This window comes from Meleagris gallopavo, chromosome 6 (assembly GCF_905368555.1).
Source record: "Meleagris gallopavo chromosome 6, MGAL_WU_HG_1.1, whole genome shotgun sequence".
Taxonomy (NCBI): Eukaryota; Metazoa; Chordata; class Aves; order Galliformes; family Phasianidae; genus Meleagris; species Meleagris gallopavo.
In genome coordinates, this window is record NC_139409.1 from 35342378 (window position 1) to 35362090 (window position 19713).

General features: G+C 41.8%; 1 protein-coding gene across 4 annotated transcripts in view; it reads left to right on the top strand.

Moving 5' to 3' along the window:
* The first annotated feature begins 1376 nt into the window (after window positions 1–1376).
* Window positions 1377–19713, top strand: part of KAT2B (lysine acetyltransferase 2B) — a 40222-nt gene continuing 21885 nt past the window's right edge. For 2 of the 4 annotated variants that reach the window (XM_085226331.1, XM_085226330.1), the window contains exons 1-6: window positions 1377–1722; window positions 9783–9909; window positions 13780–13925; window positions 14439–14528; window positions 16059–16240; window positions 18819–19010. In XM_085226331.1, the coding sequence (XP_085082457.1) occupies window positions 1489–1722; window positions 9783–9909; window positions 13780–13925; window positions 14439–14528; window positions 16059–16240; window positions 18819–19010 (971 nt within the window). In that variant the 5' untranslated portion in view covers window positions 1377–1488. The remainder of the gene's footprint in view (window positions 1723–9782; window positions 9910–13779; window positions 13926–14438; window positions 14529–16058; window positions 16241–18818; window positions 19011–19713) is intronic. The other 2 variants (XM_085226329.1, XM_085226328.1) reach the window with 2 other exon arrangements.

Sequence of the window (19713 nt, forward strand, 5' to 3'; positions counted from 1 at the left end):
CGTGTTGAGAATTGAAACGGGGAATTCATTCGTATATGGGTGTGCAAATGATAGTGGGTTGCATAAATACCATTAGCTGTGGAACGGCTCCAGCAGCTCAGTCAAGCCCAAGAGCCCGTGTCTAACAACAGCCCCCCTGCCTGTAGGAGCAACTATTGTTTGAGAGGATCTGCTCGGTCGTCACGTTTCCAGAGTGGTGTAAAGTTGAAAGTGAAACTGCGCGGTAACAGTTTCGTTTTCGAGTCCGGGGGGAAAGTGGAAACGTCGCCGACATAAAGGAATGCGAGCGGAGAGGCTGAGGAAATTGTTCTTAAATGGTTGTTATCACACAGCGGCTGTTTGTCATTCTAAAACGCGATTCGACCACTTCAGTAACAACAAAGGATCTCAGATTTAACAGAAACGCATTTATTTATTCTTTTTATTCCTGTTAATACTTCGCTAAGCCAGGGGCTGCGTTTCTTATCGCCTCCGAGCGCAGCGGCTCCTCCACCTTAACAGTCCGTCTTAACGCAGCGGGGATGGCAGCAGCCATCTTACGGGTCGCTGTCACAGCTGCCGGCAGGACCGCGCCAGCGCCGGGCTTCGCCGCAGCCTCCCGAGGCCGCTTACCGCCGGGCAAGAGATGGAACGGGGCAGGTGCAGAAATCCGGAGCTGCTTTTTTTGCAAGTGCACGTTACGCACTGGGATCCCCCCTCCTCTCAGTATTGCAGCCTGAGGTTGACACATCAAAGAGCTGCGGATCGCACACCAGAGCCCAGCCTCAATCCCGACCTTTTAAGCCGCGGTGCCCCGCTGTGGAAGTGCCATTTGCGGTTTCTCGCGGCTCGACCGCGACTTTACATACGTGCGACAGAGCGTAACTTCCTCGGGACTTCTGCGCGCCGAGCGCAGTGACTGCTGTGGGACCGGTTGCTTAATTGTTGCTTCCAATTGAAAGGTAATAGATAGAGGATGACCCGCTGTCAACACTAAAGGAGACGTTCCTGGACAATGCAGGGAATGGAGCAGAGGGTCTTTTGAGTTTTACGTTTAAAAGAAACTGACAGATACGTATAGGCTGACTTGGAAATCACCTACAAACCCGCTGAAAAGCAGCCGCAAAGTGCACAGCGTGGAAAAGCGCCGCTGAAGTCAAATAAATCGTGGCCCTACGAGGGGCAAAGGAGGCGCGGGGGCTCCGCTGGTGAAGCGGCGATGTCGCCCCTTCCTCGGGATCCTCAGCCCCGGGGGCCGGGCCCACACTCGGCGCCTGCGGCCGCCGCCCGCCCCCGCGCAGCCCCGCGCTTCGCGGCAGCGGGAGGCGGGCGCCGGCTCCCCCCCGCCCGGCGGGACAGGAGCCGCCCGCGGAGCGCCGGGGCCCTCCTCCCGCCCCCCCACCCCCCCCCGGGGAGCAGCCGGCGGCGGCGGCGCGGCGAAGGGGAGGGTCTAGGGCCGGGCGCACCGCGCCGGCCGGCCGGACGGGCGGCTGCCGCCGCGCCGCAGGCATGGCGGAGGCGGGCGGCGGGGCCGCGGCCGGGGCGGCGGGAGGCGGCGGGCCGCAGCAAGGCTCCCCGGCCGCCGGGGGGGTGGCGGCCGCCGCCGCTGGGGGCCCTGCCCGTAACGCCGCCGAGAGCCCCGGGGGACCCGGCTCGGCGCGCACGGCTGGGAAGAAGGCGCAGCTGCGCGCAGCTCCGCGGGCTAAGAAGCTAGAGAAGCTGGGCGTCTACTCCGCTTGCAAGGTACCCGGCCGCGAGCGCCCACCCGCCCACGGAGGGTGGGGATTGACGGAGGGAGGGGAGGAGGGGAAGGCAGCGCCGGGCCGGGCGGGAGGCGGCGCGGCTGCAGCCCGGCGCTCCCCGCGAAAGCGGCGGGTCCGGCGTTGCTGTGGTCCTGCCGCCCTCGGAGCCTCCCGGCCGGCACCGGCCGCCGCGCCTCGGGAGAGTTGGCGTGCAGCCTCCGCCCTGGGAAAGTTGCGGCCCCGCCGTCACGTAGCGCCCGGCCGGGGCCCTGCCCTCCGCCGCGCCCTGCCCCGGCCTCCCGCACCGCCCGGCGTCGGTCGCTGCCGCCCCGCGCTGCCCTGCGCACCGCGCCCATCCCTACACCTGCAGCCCGCTTCTGGGCGCGGGGAGGCCGCGACCCGCCTGCTCGCTGCGGGTGCGGAGCGCAGTCAGCGCTGTGCTGCCACGGGGCTCTGTGACAGCGGTGGCGGCGTCGCTGTGTGTGCGGTGCAGATCTCCGCGCAGGGCTCCCGCAGGCCGCGCTGGGGCTGTCAGGGCGATTCTTGGATGCACAGCGAACTAACACGCTCGGGTTGGCAGCACTGATGCGAAACACTCCAGTAATGCTCTCGGTGCTGAAAATAATTGAGCTGTTTGCTGGAAAAAGTGTGTTTCTGTGTCTTTTGTTGTTGTTATTCCCTTACTTTGGGACCTCCAAGGAGGCAAGTGTGAAATGAATACCCCAACTAACTGCCCACTGATGTGAGGGAACATCCCTGTGCAGGTCCGCTGCCCTGCTTGGTGATGTGAAGAGCTTGCTGTCTGCTGGAGCTGTGTCGCAGTACTGTCATTTGAGGGCAAGCTCAGGAAGCCACACGTGTCAGTGTCTCTGCAGTTCAGTGTAAGCATCTTTGCTTTGGCCTCGTTGAGTCCATGGCATGCTGCGAAGTTACACCATGTCAGTCAGTTAAAACCATCCAGGCTTGGAAACCTGTAGCCCTCGTGGAAGGTGGGGGAAGGTGGGTTTAAGCTTTCTTGGTGCAATGAAGCAGTGTCTCTGCACTCTGCTTCCTCAGTGCCTCAGCAGCCTCTGTGCACCAGCAGAGAAATGGGTGCTACTGGGAGGACAGAGCCTGGTGCCAGCCCTTCCAAATCTCTCACAGGGTGCTGATGATACAGTGACCACTCACCCACTCATGCCCTGCAGGGGTGTCTGTATCATCCTCAGGGTCCTGCAGGGAGGCCCAGATGGTGCTGCCTGATGGATCTGGGTGTGTGACTGGGGGACAATGCTCTTCATCCTCATCCCCTGTCGACAAGCAGGCGCAGAGCAGTACTCAGTGTGACTCCATATGCAGATTCCAATGGAAATCTGGCCTCTGCTACCTGACTTTCCTTCAGGAATGTATTGGCAGACAACATTCCTTCAGGTCTCAGAACGTCAACAATGGGACACCCTTGTAAACTGATCAAGTGAGTTCTCCTGTGGGGCAGGGAGAGGATAAAGCTGGGTGGAAGGATGTGTTGTTTTTCTTCCTGGACACCTGGCTCCAAACCGCTTGGGCCTGCAAGAGGCTGTAGCAGCACAGAGGAGAATATTGAGCTTTTTCTTACTCTGGGATCCAACTCCTGTTCCACTTGTTGTGTGTGTGTGAAAGCTCAAATAGTCCATCTCTGAATGAGGTTTCTGTGGTAGCAGCCATGTTGATCTGCAGATCTAGATAGAACTGTATAAGTTGGAGGGCAGAAAATATGTGACAATTTTTCTTAGTGTTGACAACCATTTCCTGTGTAAAATTCACCCCACATTGCTTCTACTTTAGCATGCAAAACATATTAGAAACTTAATCCCAGAGATGCAGGGAATGGCAGAGGCCATGAGTTCACTGGGGCTGAGCAGCAGCATGAAAGATGGAGAGATGTCAGTGGCTGGGAGAATGCCTGGGGTGAGGGAGAAAAGGTGCCATGCTGGAGAGGAGGCTGCAAGCAGAAAGGGGTTGGAGGTACTGCTGAGCTGAGTGAGAACCGAGATTAGGGAGCTGCTTCCCTGTCCTGGGACTGGAGATACGTTTGCTTGTTTTTGTTTGAGTGGTTTGTTTTTGTTTTCCTGCTAAGGAATTGAGGCTGTAGAGTGGTCACCATGGAGCTGCACTGCTTGACTTTTCTCCTGTGAAATAAAAAGCTCAGGGGTAGAAGAGCAAGAACAGACTCTTCTGTGTTTAACAGCCCTTTAAATGCCCGAGTTTGTGTGGGGATAATGTGCATTCCGAACAATAAAAGATATGTAAGGAGTTGGCAGTTTCCATGACTTTTAGAAGTGCACAGTAAAGCTGTATTTGTGCAATATTTTGCATTTGGCAGTCACTATAACTGTGTACATATGAATGACTGCATACATCATTTTGGTTTTGCCCAGTGTGAAATTCAGCATTGGACACGAGTTTGCAGCTTTTTTCATAAAAGCAACTCTGTGTTGCTTACACACATAAATATGTTTAATGAAGACAGAGGAGGAAATCCTTTTTTTTTTTTTTTTTCTTTTTTTCCCCCACACTATTGGTTTGTGAAAACACAACTTTCTTTCTAGTCCCACTGGGAATTTTCCTTAAAAATATGTTGAAATAGTTACTGTTTTAGTAATCTAGATTTTCTGTACAATTGGTTATTTCTCACAGTGTATGTTACAGTAATACCTAAATGCTTCTTAATGTAATTAGAGCCCTATCACTTAAGGCATTTGCACAAGCAGCGGGAAATAACACCTCCATAAAGACTCTGTGCTTTAAATAACCAAAACATCATGAGCAGGGCTATGAGGAGATTTGGCCAAGGCCCCATGAGTGGCAGAGCCTGAAGTGTGATCTGGGTTTCCTTGCTGCAGAGCAGCTGCTGACCGTTGATATGGACACTTCTCCCCACTTCTGATCATGCATGGATGTCTGTGGTGTTTTCTTGCTCCCACACATTAAAAATAGTTTGTAGGGCCATGATTTCCATAATGTTATATAATTTTTCCTAACTTCAATAATACTGATCAAGATGAGGCGGGCTGAACTGCGTTGTTTGACTTCACTCAGCTCTGCACTGAGCTGTGAGAACACAGCTCCTTGAAGCTCCAGTGAAAACGTTTGGAAGTTATTTTCTGGAGAAATTAAGGAGGATATACAGAGAATCTAAACCTTCCTTATGATCGTTTTTGTAGTAAGATGAATATATTTGTGACTATTGCAGGCTGAATTAAAGCATCTTCATTTAAATCAAACAGGAGATCTACCATTAACATCACCAGGTGGGAAATGGATCCCTGTTTTTAATAAAAACCTTACATAGGTAGCTTACATCTATCCTGTAGGTGAGAGAAATCAGAACAAAATGTGACATAAAATACCTGGATTGATCTACAGAGGAAGAATGTGCTTAGAGCTGATCATCGAACTGATTACTTTGTATTGTTAAAGGCATTTGTGTTGGCTGCCTTCCTGATGGATAGGAGTAGATAGATCTGTGAGCAGCATCTGACTGCCTGGTTACTGGGTACTATACATTGGAATAGGAAAAATAGACATTTAAATTTCATCCAGGTTTTTGTTGTGGTTTGCATGGTGTTCTTTGTTACAGCAACAGTTTGAGATTATTGTTGTAGAAGGCAGCATGTTACAATAGGTTATTCTGCTTTTTTTATAGTTTTTGTGCTGGGAGGAAAAGTAGTTTTTCTGGAGCAATTGTACACACTGGAAACATGAGCCACGGTGCTGTGTATCTGCAATGTGCTGCGTGAGCTCGGCTTTTCTGTTACTGGGCAGGGCAGCCTGCATGGTTTGGAGCAGAAGAGAGCCCAGAGCAAAAGCTGCTGTGAAACTCAGTTTTAAGGCTGCTGAAGTCTTTCACTTTATAGTTGAGTTAGCTTGAAGCTTGCCTTCCTGTGCCCTTTTCGCTGCTCCAAAAGGGGAGGAATTTTTTAGGCAATAAGATATTGTAATAGTGCTCATTTAGCCATTATAATTATATAATAACAGCTTCCTAACAGGGCCTGGGCAGTGCAACACTGTAACTTCCAAAGGCACTTCTTTCAAGCAATAATGCTAACATTATCTTTCAAGATTCGTTTTTGACCTGGCATGGATATATTGAGTATTTTAAAGATAAGAGTAACTTCAGTTTGTCCAGAGCTGCTATTTGCATGGCCTTGAGCTATTGCACCATTCAGTTTTCTCTTATTATATCTAATACGGAAGGTATTAAGAAATTGATTGAAAATACACCACTTTTCAGTTCAAAATGTACATATTTGTGTACTGCTTTTGAGGGGAGTGTGTGGTTGTTGTGTTTGGTTACACTGAACTCAGTTTTATTTAAAATACCAATTAAGATGCTGCAGTGATCCTTGGGCCTGGCAGGACAGCACAGGTTACTTTGCAGGCCTCAGTTAGCAGGAGTGCCCATCCTTCTGCAGTGCCTTTATCACAGCTCTGCAGATGTCCCAGAAAACAAGACCCAAGGACTGGATGTGCAGCTTAAATGCTTCTTTTCCTTCCTCCTCCCCCTGCTCCCCCCCAACTCTTTTGATCTTAAATTAAGTTTTTGTGAAGGTGAAGTCATACTTTATTTTCAAATGAAAAGCAGATGAGTGACATTTAAAAAAAAAAAAAAAAAAAAAAGGAAGAAGAAAGAAACCAAAAAAAGCTGAAGATAGTCAGGGAAAGGACTGAATTAACAAAATACAGTGGAAGACTTGAAACAACTCTGCAATTGAAGTCACTGAGGAATGCACATTGGGTGTTCAGTGCAAAATACTTGCACTGTCAATGTCTACAATGAAAGCTTAGTTTTAAAGAGGACCCTTCTGGGCTGCTTTCTCCCTTAGTTAACAGAACTTTTATGCTGATTCTGGCGTTTTACAGAGAGAATAAAGAAAAAAAAAAAAAAAAAAAAAAAAAAAAACACCCTAAGAGTTGTTAGAGAAAGATCTCTGGAATAATTCAAACAATACAAATTAACATCTGCTTCAAAATATCTGGCAAGGAAATGCTACCAAGGGCTGAAAAAGATCTGCCACTGAACACACTGTTTTCATTCTGCTGTGCGTGGGCTGATATTTATTTTTGGCAGCTTAACTGAGCTGTTATCGCAATTCATACATCTGTTTGTTTGCATCTTTGCTGTTAATTATTGTGTGACACTAAAGTTTTTGTAGTTACTCACTGTTTATAGATTTTTAAGCTTTATCATAAACATTGTGTGGTGAGCTTCTGCAAAATGCTGCTTCCATTTGGAAAAGAATTTCTCAAAATGCCTGTGCCTAGCCTTGTGGGGTTTTTGGTGTGCATCATTTTTCACTGTTGTATGATGTAAGGCAATTAATAATGGGCATTGTGTTATGTCAGTAATTTACAGAGTTCAGTGTTTGTACAGACAGAGTCCAGTTTGTCCAGAAAAGATCAAATCTTGCTTCCCCCAACTAATATTCAGTCTTTGTTTGTTTGTTGGTCTGCTTGAGAACTTACAACTCTCTCTTGAATTTTCTTTGGCAATATTCTCTTTTTCTGACAGTCTTCTCAGTTTCTCTCCTTGTTTTAACTCTCATGGCAACGTTATCTCTTTCGTGGAGCAAATGTGGATAGATTATTTGGTTTTTATTTAGTTTTGCCTAACTTGAAGTGCTAAATGAAAATGTGGCTTCAAATCATCTCACTTGCATTCCCAGTCCTCACACCAGGGTAATCCTTGGTTCTCAGGTGCCACTCAATCACTGACTTCTCTTTCTAGTCATCAAACATTAATAGGTCCTGTAGGTTTGGATAACAAACAAAAATAAAACCCATTCAGTGCCTGAGAAACTGCAAGAGATAGCTTCTACTACAAAATAACACCCCATCCCAGCCCTTCTTCACTTCCTTGCCAATTCTACTACTCGTAGAAAAATAATGTGAAATTCATTGCAAATCATTCCAGGTTGCATTTGCTGAGGCTTAAAAAAAAAAAAAAAAAAAGTAATTTTAATTTTCCCCAGATTTCCCCACGTTTCATGTTGAAATCTCCCTGATGCAATATTTTAAATGTATCATACACTCATACACTGCTGGGTCCAGACAATGCAGCAGGTCCCTCTTCCAAGGGGAGTATGTGGAAGTGACTTTGCTGGGCACTTGCAGGTATGTTTCTGAGTATCCTATTGCTGAAAGCACCACTCTTCCCTTCTACCATGCCTGAATGCCATCAGAGCCTGGGGCCAGGAGTCCAGTTGGATAAACACTTCTGCAGTAGGAATGGTAAAAATATCGTGTGGTGCTCAGCAGAACACAGGCAGCAGTTGTCCTACTGCTCAGGTTGCAGAATATTGAAATTGGAGTGGAGGAACATTTTACCCACAAGTCTACAAAGCTGTCAGTTTTAGGTGCTGTCAAACCACAATCTTTTCTGCTTTTTTTTGGGTACTCCTTCCTTAGGTGAGATGAGATTTGGAAACATAATAGGAAAATGAAATAGGTTCCTAAAATAGATTCTATTAAATGTATTCAGAATAATTTTGAAAGATGTCATGTTAGTGCTGAATGTATTAACTCCACCATTTTTCCTACAAAGGTTGATTCAGCCATAAATATCACACAGAAGTTGGTACTTTCCTCACGGAGCTCTTGGCATTGCAAATTCGTGAGGATCTCATTACGGCCCAGCGCACAGATATCTCTGAATAGTAGAAAAACATTCTTTTCTTCTGATTAGATCTTCAAATGGGAATGTGAATGCTGTTAGGAGAACCTTACCATGAAAATAACTAAGAACTTCTGTAAAAAAATCCCCTCCTTTAAAGCTGCTCTTCAGATAAGATCTTAGCTGACTGATTTGAAATGTGATTACCCAAGTCTTCACCTTCCCTTTTCATGTCTATCCCTGTTAGCTGCAAGCCCTTGGTGTTGTTTCAGTCAGTGACCGTAACTACCTAGGTTGCTCTGAAAGTAATGCCTCCTATTTATTTATGGAAATTACAGCAGATACAAAGCCCACAATAGCACTATTTAATAGAACAAGTTCTCATCTACAAAACACTTTTGTCACCACCATTAGCTATGTGTTTTTGGCAGCGATGAACAAGAGCCTGAATGCCACACTTGTAAAATATCTGCGTGGCCGTTCAGAACTTGGCTTGCCTTTCATGTTGATGAAACTGCTGAAACACCTCGCTGAGCTCACATCCACTCTTTGATCTCCATAAATGCTCAGCAAGCATCAATGAAGGTCAATGGGTAATGTTTTCTCTGCATGGAGGAATTCAATTCCACACTTTCGCACTTCCATATCAGACACCATTTCATCAGACTGCCCCTCTGCAGTTGTCTGTCTGGGGGGGAAGGTTCAACTTCTACTGCCATACCACCACCATTTGCCTCTGACACACACCAACATAATAAAATAGGAGAGATTACTTTTGGAGCAGCCCTCAAAGATTTTCCTGGTTTCAGGCTCAAGGTCTTTGGCATTCGCTGTGTTGATGACACGGCCAAGCCTCGCCCTGGACAGCTTTTTTGACTAGCACAGTTACTGCTTGCTTATTTCAATGTTTGGTTAACCCTGCTTGGCTTGTTATGTGCTTATTTTTAGTTGCATGATTTCTTGCTGCCAGTGCAGCTGATAAGGCAGCGATAAACACATTGCCTGCTGGATAGCCTCTGGTTGTATCTAAATCATTAAACTGTCATGGTGGATCTGTATGTGCTGATATGATCTGTTTGTGCTGATATACTGGTAAATGTTTGAATGCTTCTTTTATACAGAGCCTAGAATAAGGGCTTTCTGTAAAGGAATTGGCCAGAGTTTGCATATTTATACAGCTTGCATACCATAATATACCATGATAAGCTCTATATTTGGAGTACTATTCCATTTCTGATTTTATCTAGAATATAAAACCTAGCACTGTGTTTTATTAAAAACAAAAAAACTTGTAAATAATAATATTGTTTCCTATTGCCTCTAAAATAGGACAGTTTCACCAAGTTCTTTTTTTGTTGCTGTTGTTCTCACTGATTTGTTGTTGTGTTTTTTAAACTCTATTGGTTGATACTCCTTTAATTTGGTTTCAGGCTGAGGAGTCGTGTAAATGCAATGGCTGGAAGAACCCCAACCCACCTCCCACACCCCCTCGGGCAGACCTGCAACAGGCAGTTGTGAGCCTTACTGAGCCGTGCCGCAGCTGCAGTCACACACTAGGTAGGATTTGGTCTTTCTCCTGGAATCCACGTGTGTATACACACAAGTCTGCACTTTTGCAAGACGAAATTTAAGATGCCGTGCTGAGATTTGGAAACTGTTGGACATAAATGTCTGTTTGCTTAGATTAAGATATGTCAGAATTATTCTAAATGAATTTCGGAGAAATAGAGCTAAAGTACAAGTTCTAACAACACAGACATTTTAAGCTGGTAAAATGCAAAAGCACCATTAAGATGCCCATAGAAATTTCAGTGCTTCATGTGACATATGCATTAATCTCATGTTGTTGGGACTTTATTTGCATATATTTTGGAAGTACCTGCACAAAATCCTGCTACATATTTTATTTCTGCAAATGAAAATATTTATTTATTGCAACAACAACCAGAAAAAGATGAGTTTATCACTGTAATTTTTTTATTTAAAAATTGTGCTTATACAAACTAAATTTGATTACTTTTTTTTTCAGTATATATTAGCAAATATTTAATAAAAATTCAGCTATCACAAAATTCAGAACTAATTGAACAGAAGCAGTTCCTTTTAAATTTTTTTGATGTGACCATAACTTAGGACCATGTAATAAGGAGAAGGAAATCTAAAGCTTTCACAATGGATCATTTATTCACTTATTTTTTTAAATAACATAGAACTCTGTGGGGAACTTGTTTTTATTTAATGAGGAGGGTGAAGGACAGGGTGGGTACAACTTATTTCTCTTCTGTTCCCTTTTCATGCCATCATTACATTTGACCCATTTCTGGGTTTTTCGTCATTTTCCTTTCTGACTCTCCCAAATCCCTGTTTTTTTCCTTGCCTAGAAGATTAATAAATACATGGTATCACTGAATGTTTGGTCTCTTCACACGTGTTAGTTTCAACCTTTCATCATACTGCTTCTCTGTGCTGCCTCTGGCTGTGCAGCCAGGGTAGCTTGTGTTACCTGTTCCTTTCATTCCTGCCCAAAAAAGAGACTATTATTTTTAGAGACAAAAGAGACTATTCATTTTTTATAAATCTTATGAGATGTTGAGGCTGTTGGTTCCCAACTTTTTTTGTGGAATTTGTGGATGCTATGGCTTTTTTTTTTTTTTTTTTTTTTTGTTTGTTTTTTCCTGAAAAAAAATCTGCTTTTAAAGTTGGAGATTTTGGTCAGTGAGAAATCTTAAATCAGTCATTAACTAGGGATTCAGGGAAAACCGGTACCAGTGACAGCTACTTTATGGAACAAACCACTTTTTTTTGTTGTTGTTTGTTTGTTTAGAAAAGATAAAGTTTTGTTTTTGTGTGTGCCAACTGTGAGTAATGAGAATGATTTTTTCATTTTAAATAACTGAAATGAGTTGCTGTCTATTTCCTTAAACTACAAAATATGTCTTTCAGTGGTCTTTTCCAAGATAATTTTCGTATTCATCCCCTCTAAATGTTACTGTTGTATGCCTTTAAAACTAGGCTGAGCACAAGCACAAGGTGTTCAGGTGTCAGATTATCATCTGTGGTGCATATTTTTTTTATCTGGGTACTGTTGAAATAGAGATGTATAAATTCCACTGAATTTAAAATCATACCTGATCAAAAATATGGGATATATTCTCCTCACAACCATCATCTCCATTTGGTATGCCAGTGTATGCTAGCAACAATTCTGCTTCTCATCTCCTTTTCTTCAGGGATGGGTTTGGCTCAGTCTCTCAGCTTGCTTTACATCTGGATTTTTATTGAATATTTCTTTTATGTGGACAGTATGCTGGGTCACTGGCATGAAACTGAACTGGTGACTGAACTGTGGGCCAGGAGAATTTGCTGCCCACCAGCCTCAAGGCCAGGTGTTATGTACTCCAAGACTCTTCTAAATTTAATTGGTTTCTCTCATTTAACAGTGCATTTTCCTGTTGGTAAACATTATCAGTCTTGAGAATAATGCACTGGTTAAGTAATGTGTTTCTACACTGTGTACATGTTCAGGCTCCCCTCTTCCCAATTCTGTTTGCAGTTCCTGCTATGCACCTTCATGTAACGTGTTTGAGTATTTCTTGTTTTGCCTGTCGTATGTATATTACTTGTGTTTTTACATAAACACTGATTTTGAGATAGACTGTAGAAACATTCCTCCTTAGCCTGTTTTCTGACTGCTATTTCATACAATCAAGTATTTTGTTACTGAAGTTGCACAAGCAATGTAATTAACCTGGTGTTTTTCAGGTCTTCATATCACTGAAATCATTGCATTGGCCTTCTTTCTGCTTGCTTTCTTCTCCTGCATGCTGCAGAAGCAACCTATAGTTGTGGTGGTTTTTTGCCTTTTTTTTTTTTTTTTTTTGGCAAGTATAACAGCAGCTGAGGTACCAGTGGAGCAATGCAAATAAATGGGACTATTTAACACCAGTTAAGAGTAACATAGCATTTGATATCCGCATGTTAAAGCTTTTGTTTAAGAAAGGGTTTATTATTGGCTGCAGAAATTAGGGAGCAGGCTATTGAACATCCAAAGAAAGGTTTCTTCACTATGTTGTCGATTTCTTTTGCAGTGCTTGTCTAGGATGAAACTTATTACTTTTACAGGATGAGAATAGACAGCTGGGAATATTAAACTGTTGTATCTGGCTCAAAGACAGAAAAGAAATAGTTTTATTCTGCCTAGATTGCTGAATATTTTTCCTTAAAGGAAACCTGTGAGGGCCACCTCACTTACTTACTCAGAATAAAATACCCTGTTATAAGTGTTCATTTAAGTGGAAATGAATGCTGGCTTCTTTCTGATGTTTTGAACCAAGGTGTCCTTTTTACTTGAAAGCATGAATTTGTTGAATTTAAATGTTTTGGTAGCTGTCATACTGAACTACACCTTACCTTGATATTTCCTTGGTGGCCAATAAATATCATCATTTTCAAGTTATACTGAAGTTTTTTACCAGTACTAATCACATTGACATATGATGATAATACAATAATTGTCTAATAAGAGATGTATTGATAAAAATTATCAAAAGACATAAAAATTAAAGTGCTCAACTTTTAAATGGTTTTACTTTGCTTTTAAAAGATATTTCCTCCTCCTTTTGGAGAAAAGGATATGCATACCATGTGCATTGGCCTGGGGTCAGCTAAGATTGTTGCTGTTTGTAATGCAAATGTCTTCTTTTGGGGAATTGACTTTTTGTTTCATATTGCTTTCTCACTTCCTAAGGCCAGTTGCTTAAAACCGTTTTGCATGAATATCCCACAAGCTTTTTGAAAATTATAAATGTGGAACTTGTTACTTAGAAATTACGACATGCTAAAAGATGGTTGGTTCTTTTAGTTTTTTGTTTTTTTTTGTAAGCTTCAGAACAAACAAGTGTGTAGTCTGCAGAAACTGTATTAGTACAGTGTGAACAAAGCATTATCTAAATTTACTTGACAGAAAGGTATGAGATTTAGCTGGTAATGTCCAGCTTAAAATAAAAAGCCTATTTATGGAGCCGAGTTTTTTAATCTTCACGAAAATTGAGTGCTACTTGTATCAGTCAATACCTGATTTATCTAATTTACATGAGTTTAGTCGAGGAACTTTGTCTCAAAAGTATAGTTCTTCTCAGAAAAAAAGGAATGTAATTATTTATATATTACAGCATATTAATACAGGCAGACAGGACTTATGTTGTCTGTGATTCCAGTTAGTCACATTCCTTGTGCTATGGGAATTACCTCCTCGGGGCTCTAGTGTGACTTACATTTCAGTAGGCTCTGATAAGAGGCTCTTTTCAAATAGATCTTTACCTCTGCAAGCATGGTTTTGTTGGCTTAGTCTGAGATATCTTGGGAAATGTTTTTGATATAGATTCTCTCAATAGGCTTTTCACATATTTGGATTTTTATTTTATTTAGCTGCTCATGTTTCCCACCTGGAGAATGTGTCTGAAGAAGAAATGAATAGGCTGCTGGGGATTGTACTGGATGTGGAGTATCTGTTCACCTGTGTCCATAAAGAAGAAGATGCAGACACCAAGCAAGTTTATTTCTACCTGTTCAAAGTAAGCTGAACTTGTGCAGGATCTTGTCAGTTGTCATGCATAAGCCAGTTTCACTGCTCAAAATGCCCCTCATGCATGTATTGACTTTATCCAGTGAGAGATTTTCTTTTCTTCAGCATGATACTTTAGCAGCTACCCCTAGACTAGAATCTGTAGTGCTTGCAATGTATCATATCTTATTCCAAAAGTCAGCCAGATGATTCAGGAGCTAACCCCGACTCCCATCCATAAACTGCTTCCACCCACAGTTCTTTTTGTCTTCACTCACAAACTGGGAGAAGTCACTTGACATAAATGCTAACTAAGCTGCCTACGCATACACAGAAGCCTTTTGTATGAGTTTCAAAAAAGATACAAAGCAATTAATGGTGAAGTTAAGGAGCTATAAATTTATGTGACTAAGAAAACAGATACATAGCTAGGAGATTTTCAGCACTGCTTGCAATGTGTTTTGTATTCTATTGACTTTCAATGATCATTTGTTAATTTTCTTAAATATTTATCTTTTAACAGCTTTTGAGGAAGTGCATTTTACAGATGGGAAAACCTGTTATTGAAGGATCTTTGGAAAGTCCCCCATTTGAGAAGCCTAGCATTGAGCAGGTAAATAAAAAACATTATTTTTTTATTAAAACATAACCACTATTTTTCAAAATATAGCATTTCAGGCAGTTTAAAGATGTTTCTGTATATTTATCAAGACAATGACTGAATCTGTAGGAGACTCCTACAGCTTCTTCTACTTTAGCATTAGTATGATAGTCACATTATTTCACTTCACTCATCATTCATCTTATGCTTTACTGAAACTGACAGGTTTTTTGTGGATTTAGAGTGAAACTTAAAATACTACTTTTTTGTGTGGCAGTTCTAGTCTTTCTCTGTCTTGTGTGATGAAAAATGCTGACAAAGTTTTGAAATCTGATATTAAAATGACTTTTGTCTTCAGTAAATCAATGTAAATGTTACAGTCCAGTTCAGTGAGATCATAGCCTTCTCTTTCAAAGGGCGCACAACAAAAAACAGCCCCAAACAAAGAATAGCTGAGGTTTGTATAATTCTCAATGGATAAAGAGCATATGACAAATTCAGATTTTGGTTTAGCAAGTTCCTGAGAATGGATTTTTGGCATACAAGCGGGCCCATTAACTCCAGAGATGCTATGTAAGAGGCTTACATACCTCACTCAGTGAGGAGCTGAATTTGTTCCCACTGGTGGATGAATGGCTACTCTATTGTTAAACAAGACATTTTAAATGTGAAGGCTATTTAGTATAATAAGTCTATCCTTACAACTATTGCTTTTCGTACTTCAGTATAATAAAAGTTCTTTATTGCTGAATTTTGGGAAGACTTTACCTTAGTTTTTCTTTCAGTTTTAGTATAAACAAGCAATAAGGAAATGTAATAACCACACACTCCTGGTCCTAAAATATGCTACTAAAAGATTTTGTGTAATATAGTGTTTTTTTTCCCTTCACACACTTCATTCTGCTTAAGAAGGTAAAGCACAGAGATGAAAGGATAATTTTTTTTTTACAGCTTATTCTAAAATAATTTTTCCTCAAAATAGATCAATAATTTCACATTTTTGTTTTAGCGGTTCATTAGTGTTGTACTTGTGAAACACTGGCACTTCTTGAAAAAATAATGTACTGAATAGACAAAAAATTAAATAGAAGCCCACAACACGAACTGTACTATTTTAGGTGATGAAGAATACATATTTTGTTTACAGGGAAAAAGCGTAAATCATGCAGCATGGTTAGCAGCGAGGTAGTACATATATGAACATATAGAAGAAAGCCCTGTGGATCTTTCTCTGTTCCTGATTATTATTATTATTATTATTTAATTTGAAAAACAGCAAAAATTAAAAAATCTTCGTTCTCTCCCACTAACTTAGATCCTAGAGAGGAATAGAGTAAAAACACTTGAATGCACTTGACTCTCTGAACAGAGGAGTCAGCTTGTGGCATGTGACTCAGCGAGGAGTTCTTGGTCTTTGGTACTTATTTTCTTTCTCATATCTTTTTCCTTCTCCAGGGTAAATAGACATAAAGTGATAAGTGTTCAAGGTCACGCCTACAAAAATTCTGGGTAAATAATTAGACATTTTTCTTCTCTTTCAAGGGTGTGAATAATTTTGTGCAGTACAAATTTAGCCACTTACCCTCAAAGGAAAGGCAGACAATAGTGGAACTGGCTAAAATGTTTCTGAACCGCATTAACTATTGGCACCTGGAGACACCTTCTCAACGAAGACTAAGATCACCCAATGATGATATTGCAGGGTATAAAGTGAATTATACCAGGTAATGGCACTTTCGCTTGTTACAAATCTTGCTTACATGTACATAGAGAACCTGTACTTCACAGGTATGCCATGACAGAATTCCTGTTGTCACTGAGCTTATTAAAAAGCTGATGACTTTAATGAAGTCATATCGAGGTTGTATACACATCATTGTGTTGTGAGAAGAGTGCTTTATCAGCCAAAGAAAGGGATTATATGTTTGCAAACAGCTAAACATAACAACTCTTTTGCAACTCTTATGTTTGCAGAGTTGTCAGTCCAGTTATGATTAGAGGCTTGTATAAGGTCCTTATTTCATGTACTAAAAATTAAGGCAAGTTCTTATTAAACTTTAAAAATATGTATTAAACTTTGCAGAGCATCTGGTTTGAAACCAAATCATGGAAGATATGAACAATTAAAAAAGAATTCTTAAACATTTGATTGCCAAATTGTGAAAAGATATCAAGTTACTTAAAATTACAGTTCCTGTATGACCTTTTAGTACTCCATCAGAATTCAGAAGAATGACTTAGTCACTGGGGGAAGAAAAGCTAGTATAAAAAACCAAGTCACTTTTAGTTTTACTTTCATCATTAAAACCGTGTGGTACCTTTTCCAGTCAGCACAGAGACAGGAGGCAGTAAGTTCTCACGTCAGTGCAGGCAGCAGTTAGCTACCAGTACTGTAAGCAGTTGATGTGCTGTCAGCTCAACTGTTTGAGGAATGGACAAAGACTGTTTCTCTGCTTGAGGATGAGCATGGACTTCTCTTTTTGGATGTCCTTTCTTCTCGAAAACCCTATTCCCTTCAAGTAGAAGAGCAAAAACCTGTGTAAGTATGTACTATGGATGGTGCATTCAGATAAGAAGTCCTGCAACTGTGTGAGGAAGGACACTGATCTTTATACACTGTCCCTCTACAAAGTCACACCCCTTCCACAAAACTGGAGGGGGTTTTATTGTTTACCAGCAGATGTTATATCAAATCTGTTGACCTACCATAAAGAACTTGAAGAGTCATCCCATCAAGATTTGTCCATGCACTGCAGCATGAAGTAGTCATGCACGCTGTAGAAGGGTGTCATGGGTGGTTTGAGTGAGTCAGAAGTCTGCCCAGATATGGCCCAGATCATATCTGTACCTCTGGGAGATGTGGCCCTGTACAAACCTGTCACCTCAAACACCTTCCTGGCATAAAGGAAGAGGTACTGATGGGCTCTTCAAATTGTATTTGATATCTCTGTTTTTAATATGTCATAGCCAGAGTTAACTAGGATCTATGTTTTTAGGAATCAGTAGCTAGCACTGGATCTGATTGATGGCTTGTGTTGTAAATCATTTTGTAGCTTACAGTTTCTCAAAGCTTCCTGTTTGCAGTCCCTAAGGCTTCCTCAAACATGAGGGCCTCTTTTCATCTAGTTCCTGCTTCTCAGTAGAAGCTTCTCCCTTCCTCTGGGTTTATGCCCTGCCCTGTCACTGGAGGCACTGCTATGGGTGCTGAGGAACACTTGTACACCAAAGGTGCACCATGTGAATTCTCACAGACACTGAGTTTACTCGAAAACATAATGATTTCTGTGTAACTTTATCAGAGTATTACATGTGTTCTTATGCTGTAAGAGGAGTGCTTTATCAGCCATGAACATGAAGCAGAGGTGTGTGTATATCGAAAAACAATTTTGCAACTCTTACTTTTGAAAAGTTGCCCTGTCTGATTAAGATAAAAGAGTTTTGAGGGAGGCTGTACTTTGGATCTGAATGAGACTAGCAGTACAGAAGCCAGAATAGCCTGTTTACACCCAGATATCCAGTTTTCATTGTTAGTTTTTGTGATGGTTGTGATCTAATTCTGTTAAAGCTATAGATAACCATTGGTTCTGTTCATTTGTACTCCAGTGTTAAAACACTGTTAAAACACTGGAGTCCTGTTGGCCTACAAAGTCCATGTTCTCTTGATTTACCTCTTCAGTACCACTGTGCCTTTTCTAAGAACAGTGACATGACTTGCTACACTTTAATATTTGCTTCTTCATGCAAGACTCGTTATGTAGCGAATTACTGGTAAAGGAGAGCACTGAATCATGGCTAATACAAAGAAGCTAGCTGGTGGAATACCAGGATTGGAATCTAGTTGTGTTCCAGTGGAACTAGTTAGAAGTGTCACTTCTTTTGGGTATGTGTTTGGAAATGCAGAAGTTTAAAGAGGGGAAAATAGACCAAGCCAAGGACAAAGTCTTTGGAGTCACAGGCAGAAAGTGCAAGTGTCTTCATGAATGACTTGAGATAATCCTTGATGTCAACATGAATTTTATGTGGTATGTGAGCATTGTCTATCACAAGAGCACCTTGTGGAAAATGTAGCATGGAGTAAAAGAGTATATGGAGACTTAAGAGGGCTTGGCTGATAGTTCTCTAAAAAAAAGCCAGACAATATAAATGCTATTTAACTTTGCCCAGACTTAATGTGGAACTGATTTATACAATCATATAGCTCTCAGTTGTACTATAAATGATGTAGATAGTGCTTTTAATGCTTTCAGTTATTAATTTATATGTTAGATGGTGATAGCTATCTGACTTTTTTCATCCTTACAGGTGGCTTTGTTACTGCAATGTCCCTCAGTTCTGTGATAGTCTACCTCGATATGAAACCACGCAGGTTTTTGGCAGGACATTGCTTCGCTCCGTCTTTACTGTAATGAGACGGCAACTGCTGGAGCAGGCCAGGCAAGAGAAAGACAAGCTTCCTCAAGAGAAACGGACACTAATCCTCACCCATTTCCCAAAGTAAGGTGTTACAAAACGATTATTCGAGGGTAACCACTTGTATGTGACTTTGACATGGAAATGTCTAAACCTGGGGAAAAGAGGTTTAGGAGGGGATCTGATTAATGTTTATAAGTATGTAAAGGAAAGTGAGAGGCAAATGGATAAGGCCAGGCTCTTCTCAATGATGTGTGAGGACAAAAAGCAATGCCTAAAGTAAGCATAGGAAGTCCCATGCAAACATGTGGAAGAACTTCTTTATGGTAAGGATGACGGAGCACTAGAGAGGTTGTGGTGCCTCCTACTCTGGATGCTTACCTTTGTGACCTATTGTAAGGAACCCGCTTTAGAAGGAGAGTTGGACTTGCAGATAATTGTCTGGGGCTAGAGATGGATAGTCCTCAAGAGAATGAAAAACCACATGGACTTTCCAAGGCTGGGTAGAGATAGGTTTTGTTGCTCCTAGTATTATTAACAGTGCCTTTTAATACTTTGAAGAGTGTTAAATGTCTTTGGGGCAGACTGTTACAGGAGTGCTTGGTATATCTGAGAACAGGATTGTGATCTGGCCCCAGGTAGGTGTAAGGAAGATTCAATGCCACATTGGTATAAGGAGCAGATTTGCACTGAGAAAAGCTGTCCCTACATTTCCAAAGCCTGGAAAAGTTATTTGGACAACATTAAATATTCACTGATTTGGAGAAATAAGAGAAGAAAAGCACTG